Here is a 22,935-nt window from a genome sequence, read left to right as displayed (position 1 = left end):
TTTAGTTCCAGAAGCCGTGCTGAGAAATCCACACAATTTAATGTGCATCTCAAATCTGGTCATTAGAGACATCTGTATAAGAAGAGGCGATCTGGATTGAGGAACCGGGATCTTTCCCTTTAACTTTCGCCCCTTAGAGTTCTCCAGTTCTGTGAATGGTGTGCACCGTTTTCCGCCCTGTACTCTGTAGGATTTAGTGATGAGGATAATGATGCCAAAGGCTTGACGGGGGGGGGGGGGGGGGGGGGGCGTGGAGAAGGGAGGGAGGGAGGCGAGAGGGAGGGAGAGAGGAAGGGAGGGAGGTGGAATTTCATTTCTTCCACTAAAGCGTTTGCGGAGACTTCAAGGTATAATCTATCCCAGATCCTTTCCCAGAGAGAAACTTGGCGATCACGTTTTCACATGATGCTCACGCTCAGGGCGCTTCAATTATCCCTCCCCACAAAGATAGGTGGCGCGTGTTTCAGGGTCTCTCTCTCTCCTACAGAAAAGAAAAAGAAAAAAATGTCATTAGAAGAGGCGTAACACGTCAGTCCGTCCCCAGGTTTGTGTTTCCTGGAGTGGCCGAAAGAGATCAGTTCTAACCTGCTCCGCAGGAATAACGGTCCTGCCTCCCGACACTCTTGGCGAGGTTTTGTACAGTTTGCTCCGGGAGCTGTTTCTTCGCTTCCACCTTTTTCTCCCCCACACTTCGCGGCTTCTTCATGCTTTTTCTTCTCACCATTTCTGGCCAAAACTACAAACAAGACTTCGCAGGTAGGTTTTTTTTTCCCCCTTTTCTCTCTTTTTATTCCTTTTCGGCATGGTCATCCCCCACCCTCCTTTTACGATTTTCTCCTTTTAAGTGGGGATGTGAGTCTGAAGTGAGGAGGAGTGTCTGTGGGTAGGAATTTCAGGTGGGTTTAGCTCCTTTATGGCAAGCTTTTCCCAAGAGTGACTTCTTCGATTTCTCTTGCACTCCATCTCTCTCTCTCCTTCCTTTTCTCTCCTTCTTTCCTCCCCCAAATAATTTGCCCTGTACCTGCCCATTCAGGTAACCAAAGGTGCCTTTTACTACCCAGCCTGGGAAAAGTTTTATCGAGAACTATGTGGTTGGAATAAAAACTCTTCAAGGGGAGAGATTCTGCTCTATTTTCACGTCTAATTCCAATTCATTGTATTCAGCAATTAGAACTTGGCAAATACCTGTTAATAATTACAAAACTTGATGGATACAAACCTACCAAATTCGGGAGCAAGTCTTTCTCTTAGATATGGCAGTCCAACCTTTCCCACTGAAGAAGGCTGTTTTCTAAGTAGAAAGTTGCCTGTTTTTGTCTGCTTAGCGAGTTTCATTTCTTTATTTCATTCTTTGTGTGTGTATGTATGTGAAGTAACACCTCACTTCTGTGATGATAAATAAAGAAGTGAAAGTCCTCATGGAACTTGAGTCGTTTACCAAAGTGGGGAGGGGGGGAGTCACTACAGCTGGGAAGAAAACTGCCGTCAGGATATTAGGGTTGTAAATGAAGGATAACTTTTGAAATTGTATTTCAAATGGCAAAGTATTAATGATATAGACATGGATTTCACAGGAGACATAGACACACGAAAATATCCCTTTCCACACTTTGGCACTGAAAAGTCGAGAAAGAGAGCAGGAGTTCCCAGGAGCAGTGGTGAGCCCGGCTAACATGAATGTGTTTATCTCCCACCTTCTTATATATTTTACATGCTCCCCCTATAATGATGAAGGCAAGATTGCTAACTCCAGAGTTAGAAATAACAAGCAAAGCTAAAGTTTACAGCACAAATGCCCTGTCTGTCCCTCACACACACACATGCTCATAAAACTAGCAGCTTACTTTATTAAACATGTATTTATATGCAATCGTGTGTAAGTCTCAGCATGAATACAGACAGGCCAGCTGCTTCCTCCCAGACACTTGTGTGACCACTGCTTTATTTCAGGATTTTCCCCAACAATTTCAAATCCATAGGAGAGCCAAGAAATAACAAAATGTGTCAAACTTAAATTAAAAGTCTCCCACTATGCCTAGGTTAAATTCAAGGTGCTTTCTAAATCATCCACTTCCCCTTCTCTCTGCCGCCCCCCAGCCCCACCCCTCTCAGCAAATGTGTGGAAACTGATACTCACTTTCCAGGTTTTCCGCAAAGCTTCTAGCACAGGAGACAATAGGTGCGGGGCGTGGGGACTGAGTGTGTTCGGCAGAGAAGGGGTTAATGGCCCTTGTGTTACAGTTTGCATCTGTTACATCTTTTATAGCCCCCTGTTTAAACTAATCCTCGAGGCACAGCATCTTCCCAACCTCCACCGAGTTGCAGGATTCTCCTCCTCTCCTGCCTGCCTCCGAGGTTCCCCTTCTCCAAGTTTTGACAGTTTCAGCTGAAAAAATGCAGCGCCTCTCTCGATTTTTAGGTACAAAAGTTTCGAAGCCAGAAAAGGATACGATCATTTAGTCGAGCTTAAAAGTATTGCCGTATAGCGGTTGGACTTTCTCTTTCCTTTCTTGAGGGGAGAAATTTTTCTCCTGGAACTCTTTAAGGGAACTAGGGCGGGGGAGCATGGGTGTGAGTGAGGTGGGGGGAAATAAGTAAATATTGTCAAAGCGGCGAAGGTGGCGGCGGCGGCGGGGTGGGGGGGGGGGGTGCTGGGGGGAGGGACAGTGTCCGAAGAGGCTTATAATTATATTTCTTATTGCGGCGTGAAACGGGAAATCCTAATTTGGGGGCGGGGGTGTGAGGGGGAGGAAGAGACAGTGCCTCGATCAACTCCGACAGGGGAGGGGAGGAGACGCGGGGCGAGTGGGCTTCCTATAATTACTATTATCAATTTGACCGAGTGTGCTTCATCCGGGAGTTGTTTCGCGTTGTTTGTTTGTTTGTTTGTTTGCTTCCTCGGGGGAATGGGGAGGGGGGGTGAGTCGGGGGGGGAGACAAGATGAGAGCTACAGAGAGCCTCGCCTCACCCCAAGTTCCCGAGCCGGGCTGAGGACTTTTCGGAGGAAAAGGTCCGCCTAGCCCTGAGCCAAGCAGCCTTACTGTACCGCCGTGTGCATTCCCTCATACGGTCAGGAGTTATGACTCATTTTGAAGATGTAATTCTTGTCTCTCTGATCCCCTCGCGGGTGCAACACACCAAACAGTAACAAACACAAAGCGCCTCGGGGCCAGGGCTGGGGGTGGGAGGCGGGGAGGGGGGCCGCCGGAGTTTCGCTTTGGCGTTGGGGGGGCCGCGGATGGGTGCTCGCCGGGGCCCTGGCCCGGCTCCCCTGGGCGGCCCGCGCGCGTCTCAATGGGCGCAGGCGATGCCCACATTGTCGCTGTGTTTGGTTGCTAGATCGAGCCTGCGTGCTGCCGAAGCAGGGCGCCGAGTCCATGCGAACTGCCATCTGATCCGCTCTTATCAATGAAGCAGCCGATCATGGCGGATGGCCCCCGGTGCAAGAGGCGCAAACAAGCCAATCCCAGGAGGAAAAACGGTAAGAAGCGGCCCGAACCAAACTTTTCCGGGCCGCTCCGCGGCTCCAGACCCGGGGAGAAGGAGGGGGAAAGGGAAAAGCAACCGAGGCGGCGGCGGCGGCGGGCGCCCAGGGCTCGCGGGCGAGCCTCTCTCCGCGGCCGGCGCCGGAGCCCGGCGCGCGCGGCGACTGGACGGGGGTGGGGGGAGGGAGTTGGGGAAGTGCCGGGCAAAGTGAGCGTCGGGCGCCGGGGGGCTGCGAGCGCTGGGGTCCGGCAGGGGCCCAGCGCCCCCACCCTCGCCGCCCTCTGCGCCCCCGCCCGCCCTCCCTCCGCCTCCGCCTCCAGCTCCACCAGCGCCCGGCCCGCCGGCTCTCCGGCCGGGTTGCGTGAGCGTCCGGCGAGGGCAGGGCGGGGGCCCGGGCGACGGGTCGCGCGGGATCCCCGGGGCGGGGGCGGGGCGGGGGTGGCAGAGGGACTGTGAGAGCGGGAGAGGGGGCCCGGGGCTGTGCCTCCGGCAAGGCTTAAAGTTTCTTTGCCGGAGTCGCCCGGCCGCCTCTCGGTACGCCAAGTAACGGTCCGCGGGCAGTGGGGCCCGGCCGGCCGCGCCGGGACCCCGGGGTGGGAGGGACTCGGCCGGCCCCGCGCGGGATCCGGCGAGGTCCACGCGGGCTCAGGGGCGGGTGGTTCCTCTCCAGCGGGTGCTGGCCCCGCGCCGGGGGCTGGCGGAGTCGCAGAGCGCAGGGAGACTTTTCTGGGCAGTTTCGACATGGTCAGGAGTCCGTTATCCAGGCTGAGTCAAGAAGGAGGAAGGAGGTGCGGGTGCGAGGGGGACACGCAGAGCAGAGATGGGAGATCAAAGGCGTGACAGCTTAGTAGGTCCACCTTAGAAAGAGTCAGAGAAGGAACAGAGTGAGAGAGGGAGACAGACACAGAGAGAGAGAGAGAGACCCCCTAGGTATTACCCCCAAACAAAATCGTGGGAATAAAAAAGTGATTGGCAAGAGCGCAGAAGGCGCCTGGGGGAGGGGAGAGAGCTGGGGACCGGAGAGGGTGCCGGGGATAGCTGACGGAGGATACTGAGTTTAAAAAAAAAAAAAAAAAACCAACCCCCCAAAACAAACAAGAGAACTAGCGCCAGCTCAGACTGGGAAAGGAAACTTCTCGCTCCCCTCGTTCTCAGCCTGATCACCCGGCGCGGGGCCGCGTTGACGCTCCCGAACTGGACGCGGGGACGCGGCGCCGGCCCGGCCTCCGGCCTCCCGCAAGCCCAGCCCGCGCCTCGCGGGGACCACCGGGGCCCCCTTGGAGCAACTTTCCTCTAGGGAAGACAATTCTGTGCGCCCCCGGCCTGCCCCTGGGCTGCACGGCCCGGGAGGGGGCTGCTGGGGGCGCAGTGAGGGACGCTGGAAGGAGAAAACACAAAGACGAGGGAATTTTGATTAGAGACAAATGATGCTTCTCTCTGTCTCTCTCTAGGTTTCGTGTGTGTGTGCGCGCGCGTGTACGTGTGCGCGTGTGTGTGTCTTTTGCTTGTTGTGGTAGAGGTGTCGAGCCATATGGGGGAGTGATAGAGGAATTTTAGTCAGAAACTGTTCGTTATGTTATCCTGCCTTTTCCCTTTGTGCTGCCTTTGATCTGTTTGCTTGGCTTAGTATTACAAAAAAACAAGTACAATAATATATTCCCTGCTTCCCCAAGATCCAGTTCAGGCTGCCTCTTTTTAAGTCTCTTTCTCCTCTCTCTCTCTCTCTCTCTCTCTCTCTCTCTCTCTCTCTCTCTCTCTCTCTCTCTTCCTCTCTTAATTTAATTTTTTCTTCACTCTAGTGTCTGGCATTATTTAAGGTGGTCCTTACACTGGAGACCTCCCCTTCCCCATCTCCGGGTAATTTAGTAGACACTAAAATTACACCTAGTGCCCCCCTCTCTCTTGTGTTTCCTCTGTTCCTTTTATTAAATGTTGGTTATTGATTTTCTAAAATCAATGTCTATTGTGGGGCTTTTTTCCCCCCTTACAAGTATCTAAAGCACATTGCTGATCAACTGGATAACAAAAGCTTCGTGTCAAGGAGGCTTCTTTCTTTTTCTTATGTTAAACAGTCATTTTTTGAGAGAAAGGAAAATAAGATTTAAAGCAAGGTTCCCAGAAGTGTTCTTTTGCAGGAGAGACTATTTAGAATGTTTGTTTCTTCTTGTCTGGCTCCTCCAACCCCCTTCGGGATTTTGCCACTGTTGACCAGCCTGGCCTCTGCAGTGAAGTCGGGCCAGAGCCCAGGTCTGGAAAAACAGAATGCCCCAGGCTTCCTGGGAGCCCTGGGGGGGGAGGGGGCTGGCAGAGGGGGAAGCCTGCTGGGGGCTTCGCAGGTGGAACAGAGTGCCAGGGAGGTGCTCAGCCGTGGACACTGCTTGGTGCTCAGAAATGGACACCATTTCCCCTCCGCCCAGCCACTAACTTGGGAGAAGCCTCAACACTCCGAAGTGGAAAGTTGAATTGCACATTTTAAAGGCATTTAGCCCAGACCCTGCACATTTAACAGCAATAATTATTTCCCAATAGTCTGTGGGAAAACATGCTGTGTATTGGTTACTTGTCAGTGTTTTGCTTTGGGATTAATCTGACTGAGCAATGTCCTGGTTTTGAGAAGCAGGTAGAAGAGTTTTTTCCCCTCTTTTTTCATTTTCTTTCTCATCAAGCACGTATCCAATGCCTTTCCCTTTGGGAATTGCTAGGATTTATCTGAACTGAGTGGATTTTTCTTCTTTCCTGGATTCATGGAAAAGATGTCAGTTTTGAGCTTGTGTCTTTGCTGATAACACTAAATATGATGATGCTTATCAAAATCATATAGAAATTCCTGGAAAGGAATAATGGTACTACTAATCATAGAAGTAGAAGCTGCGTGGGGAAAAAAGAGAGAGAGAGATGGTCATCCAGGAAACGAGAATGGCACTTTATATAATTTTAATGAAGTCAACAGTGTATATATAGACTAAGGCGACAAGGAGATAAAACGTGTAAAGCAGTATGTGTGTGTTTGAAAGGCTGGTCAAGAACGTGAGTTAGAAGACGATGCTGTATGCGATTATTAAAAAGCAAAGGAGAAGGAAGCAGTTCAAGGAAAACAAATATACAAAGAGAGAAACAAGAATCTGAAATCCAGCCTTCGAGATTCTCAGGCTAGCAAGATGCCTGGCAAAGACAGTGCCAGCACCAAGTTAATCCATAGCGGACAGTCTCCTTTCCCCCACATGGAAAGGATGAAATCTCTTCCCAGAAAATAAGATGTGCAGGAGGGAAGGGGGAGAGGGGTGAGGGGGAAGGAGGCAAAAAGCAAGTTGCCCGAAGACAAGAATGTGTGTCGGTTTCAAGAAAGTTCAGTCAGATGATCTTCAGTCGCCTGACTCACTTTGTAATACTTTCACTGAAGCTGGAGAGGAGGGGGAAAACCCAGCCCCCCTTTTCATCCCCCTGATTATACCCCACTATCTCCACACAGCCTTCGAGGCAGAAATGAGTACTTAGGAGCGGGAGGTGCCCGGCGGCTGCCTGCCACTGGGGCGGCCCGGTTGTAACTTGCAAAGTTTGTTGCTTTAGCCCCTGATTCAGGCTTGGGCTCCTGGGGATGCTCCGGCTACCCTCCTGCCTCCTGTGGAGCCTGGGAAGATGGGCCTTCCTCCCCAGCCCATCACCTCCCAGCATCAGCCTCTGAAAAAAAATCACACAGACACATTTGCACGTTTTCACAAAAATCAAACCCGGAAACCGCTTGTTTCAGAAAAGGGAATGAAGTTGTCTTTTAAATGAACACTGAATTAGGAGTGGTGGGGAAGAGGAAATGGCAGAAAGAAAGAAAAGTTAAATTTGATTTTTCTTCAAAGTTTCAGCTAAAGGGTTAGGCATTGTATGGTAGAGTGGGGGAGGTTTTTACCAACGCCTTTGGTCTCTGATTTTCAGTGGGAAAGAAAAGGGATAAAGTTGGATGTTTTCAGGGCTTTAGATCCTAGAGGAGAAACAATCAGATGAGCAGAAATGATTATCCCTGTTTAAGATAAGCCCTCACTCCCTTAACCACTTCCTGAAAGGGAGTGGAAGCGCTGGTGGTGATGCTTAGAGGCAGTGGAGGACTGAAAAGTTGTTCCCTTTTCAGAGATGCTTAAAGGAAAAGGAAAAGAAATGCAAGCAGCCCCTTCTTCAGGATGTGGCTCCTGTCTCTCCTTTCTGAGAGGTGAAGTTGGCATGGGGCGGCCGTGAGTCAGAGCCCCTCAGTACACTCTGAGGCAGGGAAGTTTCCTTCGGATTGCAGTCGGGTCAGACTTGGTGATCCTTGCGAGTGTGGAAATCTTTTGCAAGTAGCTTTCTTATAAAGTTGATGAGGTTATAAGGAGGCTGTTTTGCTGACTCTTCAAAGCACTCAGAGGCAGTTTATGTGGCAGGTACCAGCTCTGAGGGCGCTCCAAAGATATCGGTCTCCATCCTTTTCTCTCTGTGAAGAGCTTCTGCAAGTTTTGCCATGCCGCACACACGCTAGGCTGGGGGTTATGTATCTAGACTGATCTATTTGTTTTATTTTGGTTTGTAAAAATTCAGGCAATTGGGGTAGAAACATGCCTTCCTTCGTAACAGAGCCAGCAGGCTGCTGGCATCCAAAGCGTGATTCTCCACCCGGGGTAAGGGTGGGCTAAGGATTTTAAACTTTACGTTATTTCTCTGTTGCCACATTAAGATAAATTCGCGTCTTCAAGCATTTATTTCCAAATACGAATAAAGCCAAGGTTAATGTTCCCCAGTAAACTGCTATGTCATATGTTTCAGGTGCTTCCTCTCTTGCTTGCTTAATTTACTCAAAGTAAAGAAAATTCCAAGAGGTTGTCAAAGACCCTAATGCCGTATTAAGAATCTTTCCTGGGAAAAATGTGTGTCTACCCTGAAGGTAGGAAAGGAGGGTGTTGCTAGCTCTCTAAGCAGTGCCGCGTTTATTCCAAGATGTGGGAGATTCTCTTCCTTACAACAGTTTTTGTCATCTGCATTCTTCCAAGGCTTTTAAAGGTGCATTTTCTTCCGTGTGAAAGAGAACTCTTTGTCCTTTTCCTCTCCAGCACTGTGGCTTCCCAAGGTAGACACTATTTTGTGCCTGTCACAGAGAGAGGGAGTGCAGGTTTGCAATGCTCACAGACAATTGATTGTCTGCCCTAATGTGTTTCATTTACATGTTTATAACGTCAATGGTGCTGGGGTGTCCACTGTACCATTCATTCCCGCATTCCCACAAGGGGGCAATTGTCTGAATGGGCAAGTCAGACACCTTTTTGATTGCTCTTTGGTTGTCTTTTTAGAGCAAAGAGATAAAGGGGGGAAAATCTGTGATGCAGAAACACTAGTTGAAAATATACAGAATTAAATGTCACCACAAAAGCAGATGTTAACATAAGCCCAAATATGCTTTTTAGGCAAGATGTGAAGGTTGAGAAAAATAATTCAGAGCAGAGGGAAGGATGATTTAAACCCAATAAATATAGCCCCATTCCCCCTCCCTATTTCTTTTCTTTCTTCAGCAATCAGAAGATGAAATGTGATTTTCCTTTTCATTTTTAAGCCTTGAAACATCTAGGCACCTCTTCCTTAACTTGTATGTTTGCTGTGATTTGTGAATTTGTATACATTTACATAGCTCTGTGTATGCCAACAACATCAGCTTCCCAGTTGGAAAAAATCTATTGAATGACTATTTGCGCTGTGGGGAGTGTAAACTTTTAAAAAGTAAGATCCAAGTATTTCTTCATCAAGCCTTTTTTAAAAAGGCAAAGCACTAATCATCAGTAGACTCTGTGGAAGTCTTTGCCTTAAGAGCTGCGTGCCGAATACTTTCATCTTGGGTGACAGTCGTGTCAGAGTGAGAGCTCTCAGGAAAAGTGTAACTCCTAGTTACAAAGTAAATAAAGAATTTCGTTTTAAGGTGTTCTGTACTGTTTTTATACTGTGTGTGTGTATGTGTGTGTGTGTGTGTGTGTGTGTGTGTCTTATGTTTCCTCTGAGGGAGGTGAGAGGAAAAACCATCCACGCGTGTGTGTTTTGGCTTTTCTCTTCACGCAGTTCTCCCCTACATATTATGCATGTATGTGGCCACAGGAATACACCTGCTTAAAAAAAAAAAAAAAAGATTTCACAGTTCAGATGGTGCCTGGCTGGTTCATTTAGGTAATACAGCTATTAGAAGTTGGTCTGATTTCGCGTGTGGTCCATAAGGAGAGAAAATACTAACTCTTGTGGCATCTGGTGGGAGGTAAACACGGGTGGGGGGGGTGGAGGACTTTTATAATTCTGAAGGAAATTGGGGAGGAAAAAAAAAATCGCCAGTCTGTGAAAGGATTTTTGCCTCTCCGGGAAGACACACACAGTAGCTGCACCGTTAGCTGAACCCCTGACACGGCGGTCTTTTGAATGCCTTAGGTATGATTTCACTTTCGCTCACATCAATGCTGACCTGAATGCCTTTCATATCTGATCCGCTGTGTCTCTCCCAGTAAACATCCCCTGAGGGGAGAACAAAGAAAGGAGCTCTTCTTCTTCTTAATCACAATTCAGCCCTTTCACCGCCGGCAGGCTCCATTTGCATTCTGCCACAGAAAGCCAAGATGAAAAGAAAGAGAGAGAGAGAGAGAGAGAGAGAGAGAGAGAGAGAGAGAGAGAGAGAGAGGATAGTAGCTGAGTAAAATAAGTGAGGTGTTTGTGGCTGTTTGTTGGGCTTTCCCTAGTTACGAGCCTTATATAGTTGATGCTTAACCAGGCCCTGTCCCTCCTGACAGGCATATAGTGTTACAAGATGGCATGTCTGTACTATTCATGGCCAGCCGCTCAACACTTGAGGTAAAAAGTGTCAGAGAAGGATCAGATTCTCCCCCAGAAGCCTGTTAGACTTGGGTCAGGTGTGTGGACTTCCCACTCTGGAGTGCTGCCTAGTATTTGTCTCTTATTGTTTACCTCCAGGCCAGGGAGGCGTGGGCCCTGGGGGTGGAGGGGAGCTGGAGAGCTCAGGAGGGGAGAAGGGGGAGAGTCTCCAGAGGCCCTGGTCTGCTTTCAATGATGGGTGTCTGGCCCAGAGAAAAAGGGAGAAGTTGCTTACACCCAGCCTGAACGCACTGATACATCTTCAGGAAAACTGGAAAAGACTTTCCCATTTTTCCCCCTGACTTTTTATGATAATTCATATTTTCAAATGAAAGGGGAAAAAAGCCAAGAAAGAAACTCTCAAATGAGCCAAAAAGGAAAAAAAAAAAATTCTCTGAAAAGAATTTTAGGGGGAAAAGTTGGTCTATTTTAAAAAGCTTTGAGGGCTGTAAAGTGCCACGTTTTTCACACCTTCTTCATACTTTTTTTTCAGATTTTTTTAGTATGTTTAACATTTGTGAGATGACAGCCTTTTTGTATCTCAAACTGGATGCTTCAAGATTTGTAGGGAGGGGTTGGTGGTATTCACGTTCTCTTGAGAGAGAAAGTTTATGCCTAAAGGGCTCCTTCTTACTGGGAACTGTTTAAACCCTTGCAGGCGAACCTGTCAGGTTTTACTCTGTTATTTGCCTCCATTTTCAACATGCAAAAATAACGTGCAGTTAATGGTATTTGAATGAGACCACAGCAAGAGCAGAAACCTCTCGTGACAACTTTTCAGCTACATTATCTTGCTCCTAAACTGTCTTTTTTTTTTTCCTTTCTGAAACCACTTTTAAGATACCAACAGTTTTTTCTTCAGCAATTAGATTGAGCATATAATGTGGGCGCACACGCACACACACGCAACTTTGGAAGTGCGGCCGCTTCAAACAGCAGGGTGAATAATTGGAAAGGGGGGGGGTCTTTTGCGATAGTCATTGTGACAGATTTCACTTATAAGAGCAAAACTAGCAGAGATATTAGAAGTTGTACACGAGCATGTGACACAGATTCCTGTTTTTCTTTTTTCTTTTTCCCAGAAGATTTACAGAATTTACAAAAAGAGATTATCCCTACACCTTCCACCCCTCCTATCCACCCCCATGACCCAAGCAATGAAGGATTTAGGCAGATTTACTTCAGTAAACACCTTTGGACACTTGGGGGAAAAGTGGGAGTCTGTTTGCAAAAGGAGGCTTTTGTTAAGTGAGGTACCGGGATAATGCTTTACCAGGCAGCTGTGATATGAACCTACCCAGCAATGCAGGAACACTCTTTAACTCTTTGAGTGCCTGGCCTTTTGCGCTCAGCAGATAAAATCCTGGCTTTCTAAAGACACTCAGAATTCTGGCTCTAGCAGTTTGTTATTCAGACAAGTCTTGTAGACATGAAAACTGTTCAAGCTTTTAAGACAATGTGGTTTAATTAGATGAGGTGGACTTACATTGCTCATAAGCCCTCCAAATGGTGGTTTATAATTGGCAAGGGAAAAGAAAAAAAGAAAGGAATCAAGGCAACACATTAAAAATTCCAGGAAATACTTTAGAAAAGTTATTTTCATTTCCAGCTTTTAAGATATTAGACTACAGTAGCTAGAGGGAATGAAGCAGCTGGGGCCTCTCTCCTTACTATAAAAGACACCAGAAGTTTGTGATGAAGAAAGGGGTTTCAGCTGGAAAAGGTGTAAGAGACCAGCTCGGACAGTGACATTATCGCAACCCTCGCATCTTTTCAAGGGGGAAGTGTTGCCTATCTTTAGGAGCTTGGGAGGTCATGTGAACCTCAAGATTCAGGGCCTCAGGAAGGCTGTTACCAACTTGAGACTTTTCAGAGCAAGCAGAGAGACATTTCCAAGAGGAAGGAGTTAATGGTTATTTTTTGCTGGGCATAAGAATAACTTTTCAGGTGTTGCATTTGGGCTTAAATAAGATTGCCTTATTTAGTTTTGAAAAAGAGTGGAGGTGTCAATGTTCGAGCAGCCACGAATGTGTGAGAAAGTAAAGGGTATGAGACATGACAGAATTAAAGGTGTTTGCTATGTTGTTACACCGTGTGTCAGGCTGCAAGCTCCCTTTGTCACAGCCTCCTGGTGATTTGACAGCACAGATCTACTTCCCTTCTAGGTGAGACAGCATTTTTTAACTGGAGTTATAAATATGGTACCCCCTTCGCATTGCACCCAGTCTCCCAGATCCGTGAATCCTATTGGAAAGCATCTTGCCCTGAGACACAATGAACAAGTGCTGTATACAGGGGGCTGTGCGCTCGGGGGCCGGGCATCGCCAGCATCACAGTAGCTGGCATTGACTGTTGTTTGGCAGGAAGGTCTTTTGCCAAATCATTCAATAATTAAGTTTTATGTTTTTTGTATGAATGACCAAGCATGCAGTATTCCTTTTCAAATCAGAGGGAGGCTTAAAATTACTTTTTGAACACTTTCAGACCATGGTCAGGTCACAGTTTGGGGGCTGAATTAAAATGATCTCATTCATGATCTAATTGAGGTTGGCAAAACCTTAGCAGTAGCAGGAGTACATAAATATAAATCAAAGACCAAAATTTAGCAAATCATATCATTTGCTAGAAATCTGCTCATGAATTATTCTCCGATTGCCAACCCAGAAGTTAAACTTTGTCTCCCCTCCACAATGGTAACTGCGCATATTTTTTCAGGCTCCTGATAGGAAAGTTAGAGACGCTGAAAAGAGAAATGAGAAGGAAGATGATCAACGTCTCATCAGATATTGTGTGTTTGTGACCCAAGAAAGTATGAGAGCTAATAAAGCCATGTACATTACCATGGAGGCTGCAGTCTGTGTTAGAAGTTATTTGGGGCTTCTGAAAACCAGACTTTGGAAGAGCAAGCAGCACATAAAAGCCTGGGAGGGGGGCAAACATTTGAGAAAGATCTGATTGAACTTTGCTTTCTTTTTTCAATTGAGGAATGTAATCATCATAGTGATTCCTGATTTTTTTCAAACAAATTTAGTTCTATTACTGAGCCAAGTCGAGAGGATGAGATTTGAAGTAGTCGCTAGAATTAAAAGACAGTACACAAATGTTGGCGTACATATTTAAGGTGCTTTTCATTCTTTTTTATTTTTTTGAACATTACTATAAAATTAAAACTCCAGATAATTTTCCTTATAATCCATGGGATTAAATGCCATGTTCTATTATATGTAATCCATTTTTAGTTGTTCTTCGTTTTTCTTGGTTGCCGTGTGTTATTTCAGCTTAAACCCACACACAGTCTAAACTGGAGGAGACCTGATTCTGAACTTCAGTATTTTGAAGTTAACATTTTTAAGTCCCACTTAAATGAAGATATTCTTTCAAGCAAACAGTAAACACAGAACTGGGCAGTTTAGCAAACTTTATCACAAGAGCAAATACATGAAGTTGTGTTTTTAAATCATGATGATAAAGGAGAAACATTTTTAAATAATTTCAGATGATGGAGGTGAATAACTGCATTCTTTTGGGAACAGGTAATTGACATTAATGATTTCCTGTGACAAAACATATCCTAACATAAAAAAGTATAATGGATTCCTCCTTAACATTGCTAATATAGCAATATAGTGATTTTTGTTCTTTATATACTGTTTCATATTTCCTTTTATAATCAACTCTGGGAAAGAAAGGTACTCCTGACAAGGTGATAGACACCCCCTCCCCAAAATAAGTATCAATAACAGATCAACAGATTAAGATATCATGCTATTTAAGATCTGAGGTTTTTTTCACTCTCTTAAATGAATGAGGAAGTTTAAAGGAATATAGTGTCCAGGTGATCTACAAATGTAGTAGATAGCTTTCACTGTTTTTAATTTTAAATTGTATTTCTATTGTTTTATATATCTAAGTAACTGTAATCAAGGAAACTTTGCATTTTGCCTATTCTTGGAGGTACCTAAGTTTCTATTTTAGACACAAAGCACATCAGTGGAAGTGTTTCACATCATGAGATTTCTCAGTTTTAAGAGGTGAGGTTTATATATAAAGAACTCAGTAAACTGTGTTTTCATAATAAATAAGCCCATTAAAAGGGGAAAATCTCTAAGCAAAATGGTTGTCCTCTAAAGATTTTCCATCACCTTTGCTCTGCTGATGGGAATTTGAAAACTAAATACAGCCTATGTGCACACACACAGATGCACCCTAGGGCCCCAACTCTGGGACTTTTTAACTACAATTTTATACCTTGTGAGTGAGATACATTTAAGCAAAAATAGTAGAGGTGAAGAATTAATGCAGACTCCTGTTTAGTAGGATTTATTGTAAGAAAAGTGTTCCCTACGCCACATGACTCTTACAAAACTTACTTGCCCCTGTTAATCTAAGCTTTAAGTGTATTATTTAGGATAAATGACAAGCTTTGTGCTTTTAAACTGTTTTCCTTCGTTTTCCTTTAATATTATCAACCTTAACACAGATTATGCTAAATTGATTGCAAATTATTATGGCTTTTAAAACAGCATTCAGGAGTTCTGAATAAAGATGGTATTTTAAAGTAGCGTTTACAGTATTTCAAAGAAAGAAAAGAGAAGGGGATCAAACTATACTGAACACTTAGAAACGTGTAGAGTTTTATACTTGTGCAGATAAAATGTGAGGTAGCCTTGCCCTGTGAAACCAAGACCACAAATGATATGTGTCAGTAGGTTCTTTGATAGGGCTTCTGGCCACAGTGTTTTTGTGCTGTCAAACTGCTATGTTGAACAAACACCTCCTCTGGGACAAAGTGATAAATGCAGAGACAGGCTGGCTTCAACCAGCCTCAGCGACCTCCTCCACCATGTCCCCACCCCCTGGCCCACCTCCCATAGGCCGGCCACCCCTCCACCCTGCTTTGCCCCTTTACCTGAAATTGACATTTAGAGAGAGATGCCCAGGGCTTTCCAAGGTGTCAGTGGTGAGTAATTATTGATACTCCCCAAATCTTATGAAGCAGTTCTCCGAAACTGCAGGCAAAGTCCTTTTTCTGGCAGGCTTTATCTAGTCTTTTTTTAAATGGAAATGGACTGAGCTTCTCAACTTTTGCCAACTTGAACTTTTTCCACTTTTGCTTAATCATTTGAAAACCACTTGCTTTCCTCTTGTCTTTCCCCCAGTCACCGGCGTTTTATTTTCTAATGTTCGAGCAATTATGTTGTGCAACAGAAAACAAAATTTTGCCTTAAAAAGTCCAAACACTATTACCTCCTACTTTTCACTTTCCAGCATTCTTTTCGGGCTAACACTTCAAATGTATAGCCAACTGATTTTTTTCCTCCTCTCTCTTGGAGCCATTATTCTCTGACTAAAACCTGTTTACGGGTGCCTTTGTGTGTGCGTTTTTTTCCCCCCTGACATTAAATGAATTTCCATCTTCTACTTCTGCAATCTCTAAGAAATAGATAAACCATTATATTTTTTCCCAGCTCGTATTTTAAAGCGGTGATCCTGACAGCAGGACGATTATTGCACTTTATGTTTTAGTGGATGTTTGCTGTTGCTAGTTACAGCAACACTTATCATAAGACAGCAAGAAAAGAGTAGTCCCTGGTAATTAAAGTAATGAAATATTCATTTACTCTACCTTTTCTGTAGTCTCACAAATTAGGCTGCTACATTTAATGCTTGCACTGCCTCTGTTTTTATTATAATGGCAGCTTTCGCATCTGCAATTAGGACTAATTCTGACAGTTACAATTTCTGAGGGATGGTAAACAGTGAAGGAGATGTGCAACAGAGGTATTACACGTGAAAAGCCCTTGTCTCTTTAACCTTGTTGTTTTTTTTCTCGCAGAGGTTACCTTTTCCCGATGGTGCAAAATCGACTTGACATAACTGTTCATCAGTTTCAGGGTTTTCCCTGGAGGTATTTGCATCAAATCAGCCCAGTCAAGCTTCAAGTTGAAATTGGCAGGCCAGAAACTGACAGGGTAGAGACTGGAAAAGAGACAGCTAAAGTACAGGCAGCAAACTGACAGTAGCAGAGTGAAAGACAGAGAGAGAGAGGGGGAGAGGGGTTGAGAGGGAGAGCTTTTCAACTTCAGTGTAAGGGAAATCTCAACTCCTGTATGGATCTCAGTAGCAACGTATCCTGGAGGAACTTGAAAGGTCGAGAGATTCAGAACACCTTCAGCTAATTCTTACCACTAGGGCTCACCAGCCCTGCTCCCGGGGTTCACTCTCATTTAATCTGATTGGATGCCTGAAGAGGAGTGGGCACACTTAATTAAACCAGAGGAAAGTTCTGAGGCACTTCCTTAGCACTTATTAAAGCTTGAAAGCCAAATCTCATGATCAGTGTTATAGGAGGGAAATAAGGCGGTTTGGGGTTTTCCCCTGATTGTTAACTTGTAAGAAAGTTAACAATCCTTCTCTTTACCAGGTTTGTTTCCCCAGGTCTCTACTCTGAAGCAGATTAAATGTTCCCAGAGACCAGAGCTTAGGAGACTGTCAGATCAAAAGTTAGTGCATTTTTGTCAACAAAAACAGCCACCTAGCAAAAATTACATTTAAAGAGATACTCCTTTGAATAACGCGGGGTTGCAAGTTCTCTTTGTCAAATAACGCCCTCCTATCCTGATAACGGAAGAACATTTATTCAGTTGTTCAAAGGCTAAAAAACCGTGGCAAAACCTTAAGATAGCAATGACATTAAACTTTTATTTCACTATCGGGAATGTCACTTTGAGAAAAATTCTATGATTGCAAAACTTTTATAATTGCTTTGACAAAGAAAACAAATATGAAAAGTGCTCTCTTTGCCCGAGTGCATTTTTTTTCTCCTTTACGTCCTTTTTCCAAAAACCGATATTTTTTTTGTCATTCTTCCTTATTTCTTCTAACTTTGGAGGGGGGGAAGGTTGGTGTCTTCACTAGATGATTTAAAATCCTCACCACTTTCCAACTAGACTTGGGGGTCGAATAAGCCCTTGCTTTCAAAGCGTCTTCAGGCTCTGTGTATGACAGGCATTGGCTGATCTGCTGATGCCCATTCGACAGGCGCTGTTGAACTAAAGTGGTGTGACGGCACAGTTTTGTTAAGCTCTGAACAAAGAGCTGAAGATGCCTTCCTGGCATCGTCCATGTGCATATTGGCCTTGTCACAGTTTTGCTTGATTTAATGCTCAGTTTATTCCTAGATATTAAAACTTAAATTCCGAACAGTATGTTTTCAAATACTACATACCAACTTTATTTTAAAAGCTTCAACTTCAAAGATCCCAGGGTTCATTTGCTCCTCCAATTTCTATGTAGCCAACATTAAAACACAGCTTTGGAAATAAATAGATTGCCAGTAGCCTGTTAGCTGTTATCCATTTAAAAATGGGATTCCAGTCTTAAAAAGTCTTATTAGGGGGAAAGATTTATTTTTCTTTGATCATTGGTTGAAAGTCATCATCTATTTCCAACAGTGGATCCTCGCATAAATTCCTGAGGAAAAGTTACCTTGTGTGCACACGGTCTGGGTAGACTTTTAAAAAGATATACTATTTAAAAGATATTCAGTTATAAAAGAAACCATTTACAAATACCTGTCAGGGTAGGCACATGGCTACCGGCAGGAAAAAGAGAAATCAAGGGAGTTTTTGTTAAAGTGAGCCCTATTTCGGAGACAGCAACAGAATTAGGATTGAGTCTTAAAAATAAAATAGTTGTTATAAAAGTCCCTGTTCCACAGACAACAGCTAGCTCTTCAAAAGAAAACTGAAGTTTAGTACTAAATTTAGATTCCCGTGTCCGGTTGAATGTGCCTTAGAGCTTTATCTCTGCTGGGTTTTTTGTTTCCTCTCTGCCTCTTTTCCTCCCTTCAGGTTGGCTTCAAGTGTTTGCTAAGAGATTAGTTAGCAAGTTTATATTGAGGAGGTAGCCATGGGAAGCAGCTCTCTGCTCCAAGGAACGCGCAGTGGGTCAGAGTGTGAAGATACAGGGAGCTAAGACTGACTAAGGCCCTGATCAGGTACTTTATTTTCTCTTAAAGACACACCCACTTGTAGAAAGGTTTGTGGGGTGACTTCTCATCCCAACAGGAGCACAGATGTTACCACTTTTAGAAACTTCTAAACAAGCATGATGGCTGGAGCAACTTCATAAAAAAAAAAAAAATTAAGTCTATTGCCAGAACACTCCCTTTTCATTATGTAAAGAGGTTATAATTTGAGATATTCAAGGTTAATTTCACCTCCATTCATAAGACAACATCTTCTGTGTTCTGAGGAAGGTGGCAAAGGAGAGAAAAATATGCAGCAGCATGAAAGTATTGCTGCTAATAACCAGTGAGACTGCACTAAAAATCTGAACTTGAACCTCTAGAGTAAAACACATACAAATTTCCACCTGCCCTAAGCGTGCTTTCTTAGCAACGACAGTTTCATGAACTGAAATAAATTGTCTTTTCTTCCAGTAGTAGTAGTAGTTTACTCAATATCATTTATACCAAATAATTTTCACAGCCAAAAACAGTGATACAGGTAGGGGTAGCTAGGCAAGAAAACGTTTTATTTTTTAGTTTTGTGTAATATTATACATGAAAAAGACACCCCTGCTAGCAACACCGATAAGATACTCTGGCCTGTTCTTCTAATTTCATGAGAGACTTTTGTGTCCATCGCCATTGGTGTGAACAAGAGTTAGACATGCAAATCTCCCACCTGGCAAAAGAATAGACCTTTTAATGTATTAATGGGGCAGATTCTTACTTCGTATATGAAGTAAATTCTGGCATTGGTTTGGTGCTTCCTACGAAAACTTTGTTAGCGACTGTTTATAAAGGAGACAAGTAGAAGTTGGTCCAAGTAGCCCTCCTGCTCCAACCCCCAGCTCAACATGATCTGCTGTGTCGTGCTAACTCATAACATTCTATCTGTAAATTGCTCTAAATGAAGCCATAATCCTCACCATGTTTTATAACAGATGCATGGCTAGGACCAACATGACTTCTCACCTTTTAATGAACTGTCCTACTTTAGGATCTTCTAAGGAATGGAGTGTAAAAAGAAGCAAAGTAGAAGATGAAGAGATCTCGTAAATAGTTTCCTTTGAACATCCACAACTGCTTACATGGCCTTTTCCCCTTTTCTCCAGGCTAGCAGAAATGGCATGCCCAGGGCTCATGCAAGCAAGCACATTTTAGAACTATTCATTGGATGATTTGAAAGAGACACCAGCCCTGTGATACCAATGAAAGGCACTGACCGAGAACTTAGTCCTGGGATGGAGAGTAGGTGTGACGTTAGTATAAGGAGTTCCTGAAGGAATTTGTGATTCGTGTGAAAACAGGAAGCGTAGATCTTCTGAAACCCATTGGTCGGCATCAGATTTCAAATAAACAGAGATTGATGGCTGCTTTTTTTCTCCCACCCCTTTCCTAGCTGAGTGAGGAAGTTCTGCTTCATGTAAATAAGATCTGTGAATTTATCTGCATGAGGTAGGGCTTTAATGATCAGTATCTGCAAGCCAGGAGCATGAATGTGATCTCACTGTATCGCAGCGTAGAGATGAGATAGTCTAGAGCTACAGCACACCAGTGCATTGTGCCCGGGTGCGGGGAACAATTCTTCCATTTCCAAAGCAGCGACTCTTTCTTCTTCATCATTGTTTCCTTACCTCACTTGTATGCTGCTTCTGATACAGATCTGAGTGAGTTGTGCAAGCTTCAGACTTGCCAGCCCCCAGCTCCCAGGCCTAGTAGAGTAATTCATAAATTTACCATATTAGACTATCAGATTGAAACCAAGGGTTTCTACTAGTGGTGGAATTGGAAAGCCCATTGTTTTGATTATCGTTTCATCGGCCCCAACTGATACTAGTATGCTCAAGGAAAACATACTTCAGTTACAGTTGATTTTCAGATTCCAAAATGGTGCTGCAAAGCCTGTGCATCTCTAATTATATTTTATGCTAGGCAGTGCAATTCCAAAATATACGCTGCAGCAATCAGTGAGTGAACAGTATCAATCAATTTGTAAACAGATGAAGTCACTCATTCCCAAACTGGTTTTCCAAAAACAATTACTAAATTACAATAGAAAAAAATTGTACAGTTACTGTATTTGTGTGCTGTGTTACAATCAACATACCAGGGAAACAAAACAATTTAATGCAGAAAAATCATCATTCATCTACATTATAATTGCTTCTTTTTCACATCTACAGGGCGGTTAATTAAAATTGTGATTAAATGCGGTCGCGCTGCCTAAGATGTCTTGCCCAAAACAGGTGGTACAGAATTTAAAAGTAAAAAAAATGTAATTAGCATTGGAAATTGAGAAATTGCCTGTAAGAATCAGTGTTAATTTCAGTCAGTGATGAGGTAATTTATAAATGAATGCAGTGGAGGCTGTGCAAATGCACATTGCCTTCCTTGCCATTCTTAGCATTCTCAGCATGCAGGTGAAAATGTTTTCAAAATATTGAGGTAATTTGAAAATCAATCCATGCATTCTGTATCTTTTTTCCTCCCGTTTGTACCAAATGCTGAACAAATGCTGCCATAGATGGCACGATCCACCAGTTTTTTTACTTTCTAAAAGCAATGCTGCACATATTTTAGACCTAGATTAAGAAACGTCACAACACCAATTGCAAGTCTAAAATTGTTACAAGGGTCTGAATCGTCCACCTGGAGTTCTGACTAACGTGGATTTGGTTTGCTGCGTGTTACTCCCGTCGGTGAGATGGAGACCTGGAAAGAAATTTTTTCACGGAACAGGTAGTACAGACGTAAGGACTCTTAACCAATCCAATAAATACTTGAGGTTCTGTTTCTTAAGTTTAAGGAAGAACTAGAGAGTTATAAAAAATCTGCTTTTGATGGAAGAAATTTAACTTTCATGTGCTTATCCTCATCAGCTGAGCAATATGAATTTAAGATATTTTAATCATTAATCGAAAAGAATATGGGGTTATAGTATCTGGCTTCTTAAAGAGACTTCTTGGGACTTTTTAAGCGTTCTCTTCCTGTATTTGGCACTCGGCAAAATGATCACTCCATATAAAGCTTATCCTAAGAATATGCTTAGTTAACTGTTACAGATCCATCTGATAATCAGATTCTCTCATGTAAAATATTCTGCCTGGTTCTTTGCTGTTCGAGGCAGAAATCAGTGATTTCACTCTGAAGATATTCTTTGGGTAATCCTGACATTTTTGGGAGAGAGACAGAAACTAAGGACCCGTCTGTTTCTCTGACGGTATCTTACCATCCTCTGATTTTAGGCCTGTTATCGGGTCTACCCCCATCAGTTTTAGGATACAGATGAACTGTACAGTTTAGGCTGAGTGAATGGCATGCCGTCATTTCTCCCGTATTTAAATCGTTTAATATTTAGTTTCCCATTTAATGTTACAAGTAGAAATAAAATGAGACCTATAAATGGAGGAAACTGAAAGGTTACCAGTTAACTTCAAGATCCTGCTCTCCCCACTAACTGTGATCAGGGCGATTTCATCTTCCTGCAGTCAGTTCACCTTCAGTGAGGAAGAGTGCATATTTCGTCAAAGAATGGCTTCCTGGATTCCCTTCAGGACCTGTGAACATAAGATCTGCAGCCACATGGGACTTGGCTCAAGTTTCAGGAGAGTGGTGGGACAGGGGAGGGACTATGACGTGCTCTGGGCTTTGCTGGTTCTGAGTTTACAAGGGGTCACAAAGGTTAGAGAATCACAGATGTCAAGAGAGCTTCAGGCCCTACCCCTTGAAAAATTTGCAGTAGAAATCTTACCTCTTTACGTTTAGTTCGTAGTCCTCTGTAAGCTCGCAGGGCAGCGTGGAATTCTTTACATGGGAATTTTCACCTGTGTTACATCAGACCATTGACAAGGACAATGTCTTTTAGAGCTCATCTCCCAAGCATCGTCTCCATTCTCTTACAGAGTCATCGGGATCCTCAGAAAAGGTCTGAACTATAGGGCTATGCCGGCACTAGATTGGCCAGAAATTTGGTTTTTTTAAGTCCTTTTTCTTTTCAAAGTTTGCCATATGAGCTTACGTGCTTCATTCTGCCATTGCTAGAAGCAGTACCTCTTCGAAGCTGATGTCAGGCTCATGGAAGAAAAACGCACATTTTCTTTTTCCACTCAGGGCTTCTTTCCGCCTTCATTCCTAAGGGTGATCTGAGCTTTGCATTATAAGAAAAAAATTTTTTTCTTGTTTCAAAAATAATTGAAATGTGTGCCACTGGGTCCTTTTTTAGGCTTCTGGTATTTCAGTAAAAAATGGCAGCATTTATTCATCCTGCATTAATTGAGCATCTACTATGTATAGGCACTGAACTTGAGGCTGCAAATCAAAAAATGAACGATGGAGCCTGGAGCCCTGAGGAGCTCACTGTCTAGTGAGAAGGGGTCCTCCAGAAGTGAGGAAAATGTGATGAGTGCCATAGGAACTTTGTATCCAGTGAGTAGAGAGCGCAGATGATGGACTTAACTAGATCTGAGAGCAGGTGGTGAGGGCAGGCTTCCTGGGGGAGGCAGCTTTTTGGAGGGAGGATGGTCACATGACTCGGATTTCCCCGGTGGAGTCGGGGAAGGGCATCCTGGGCTGAGAGGAG

At 44.0% G+C, this 22,935-nt stretch overlaps 1 protein-coding gene across 2 annotated transcripts in view; it reads left to right on the top strand.

Moving 5' to 3' along the window:
• Positions 1 to 242: 242 nt before the first annotated feature.
• Positions 243 to 22,935, top strand: part of ZEB2 (zinc finger E-box binding homeobox 2) — a 129,045-nt gene continuing 106,352 nt past the window's right edge. The window contains exons 1-2 of one of the 2 annotated variants that reach the window (XM_065880035.1): positions 243 to 756; positions 3,341 to 3,482. In XM_065880035.1, the coding sequence (XP_065736107.1) occupies positions 3,410 to 3,482 (73 nt within the window). In that variant the 5' untranslated portion in view covers positions 243 to 756; positions 3,341 to 3,409. Of the gene's footprint in view, positions 757 to 3,340; positions 3,483 to 22,935 lie in introns of those variants that run through there. The other variant, XM_065880036.1, reaches the window with a different exon arrangement.

The sequence above is a fragment of the Phocoena phocoena genome, chromosome 7 (genome assembly GCF_963924675.1).
Source record: "Phocoena phocoena chromosome 7, mPhoPho1.1, whole genome shotgun sequence".
NCBI lineage: Eukaryota > Metazoa > Chordata > Mammalia > Artiodactyla > Phocoenidae > Phocoena > Phocoena phocoena.
The sequence above is the reverse complement of the archived record's forward strand: the minus strand, read 5'-3'. Positions and strand labels throughout refer to the sequence as shown.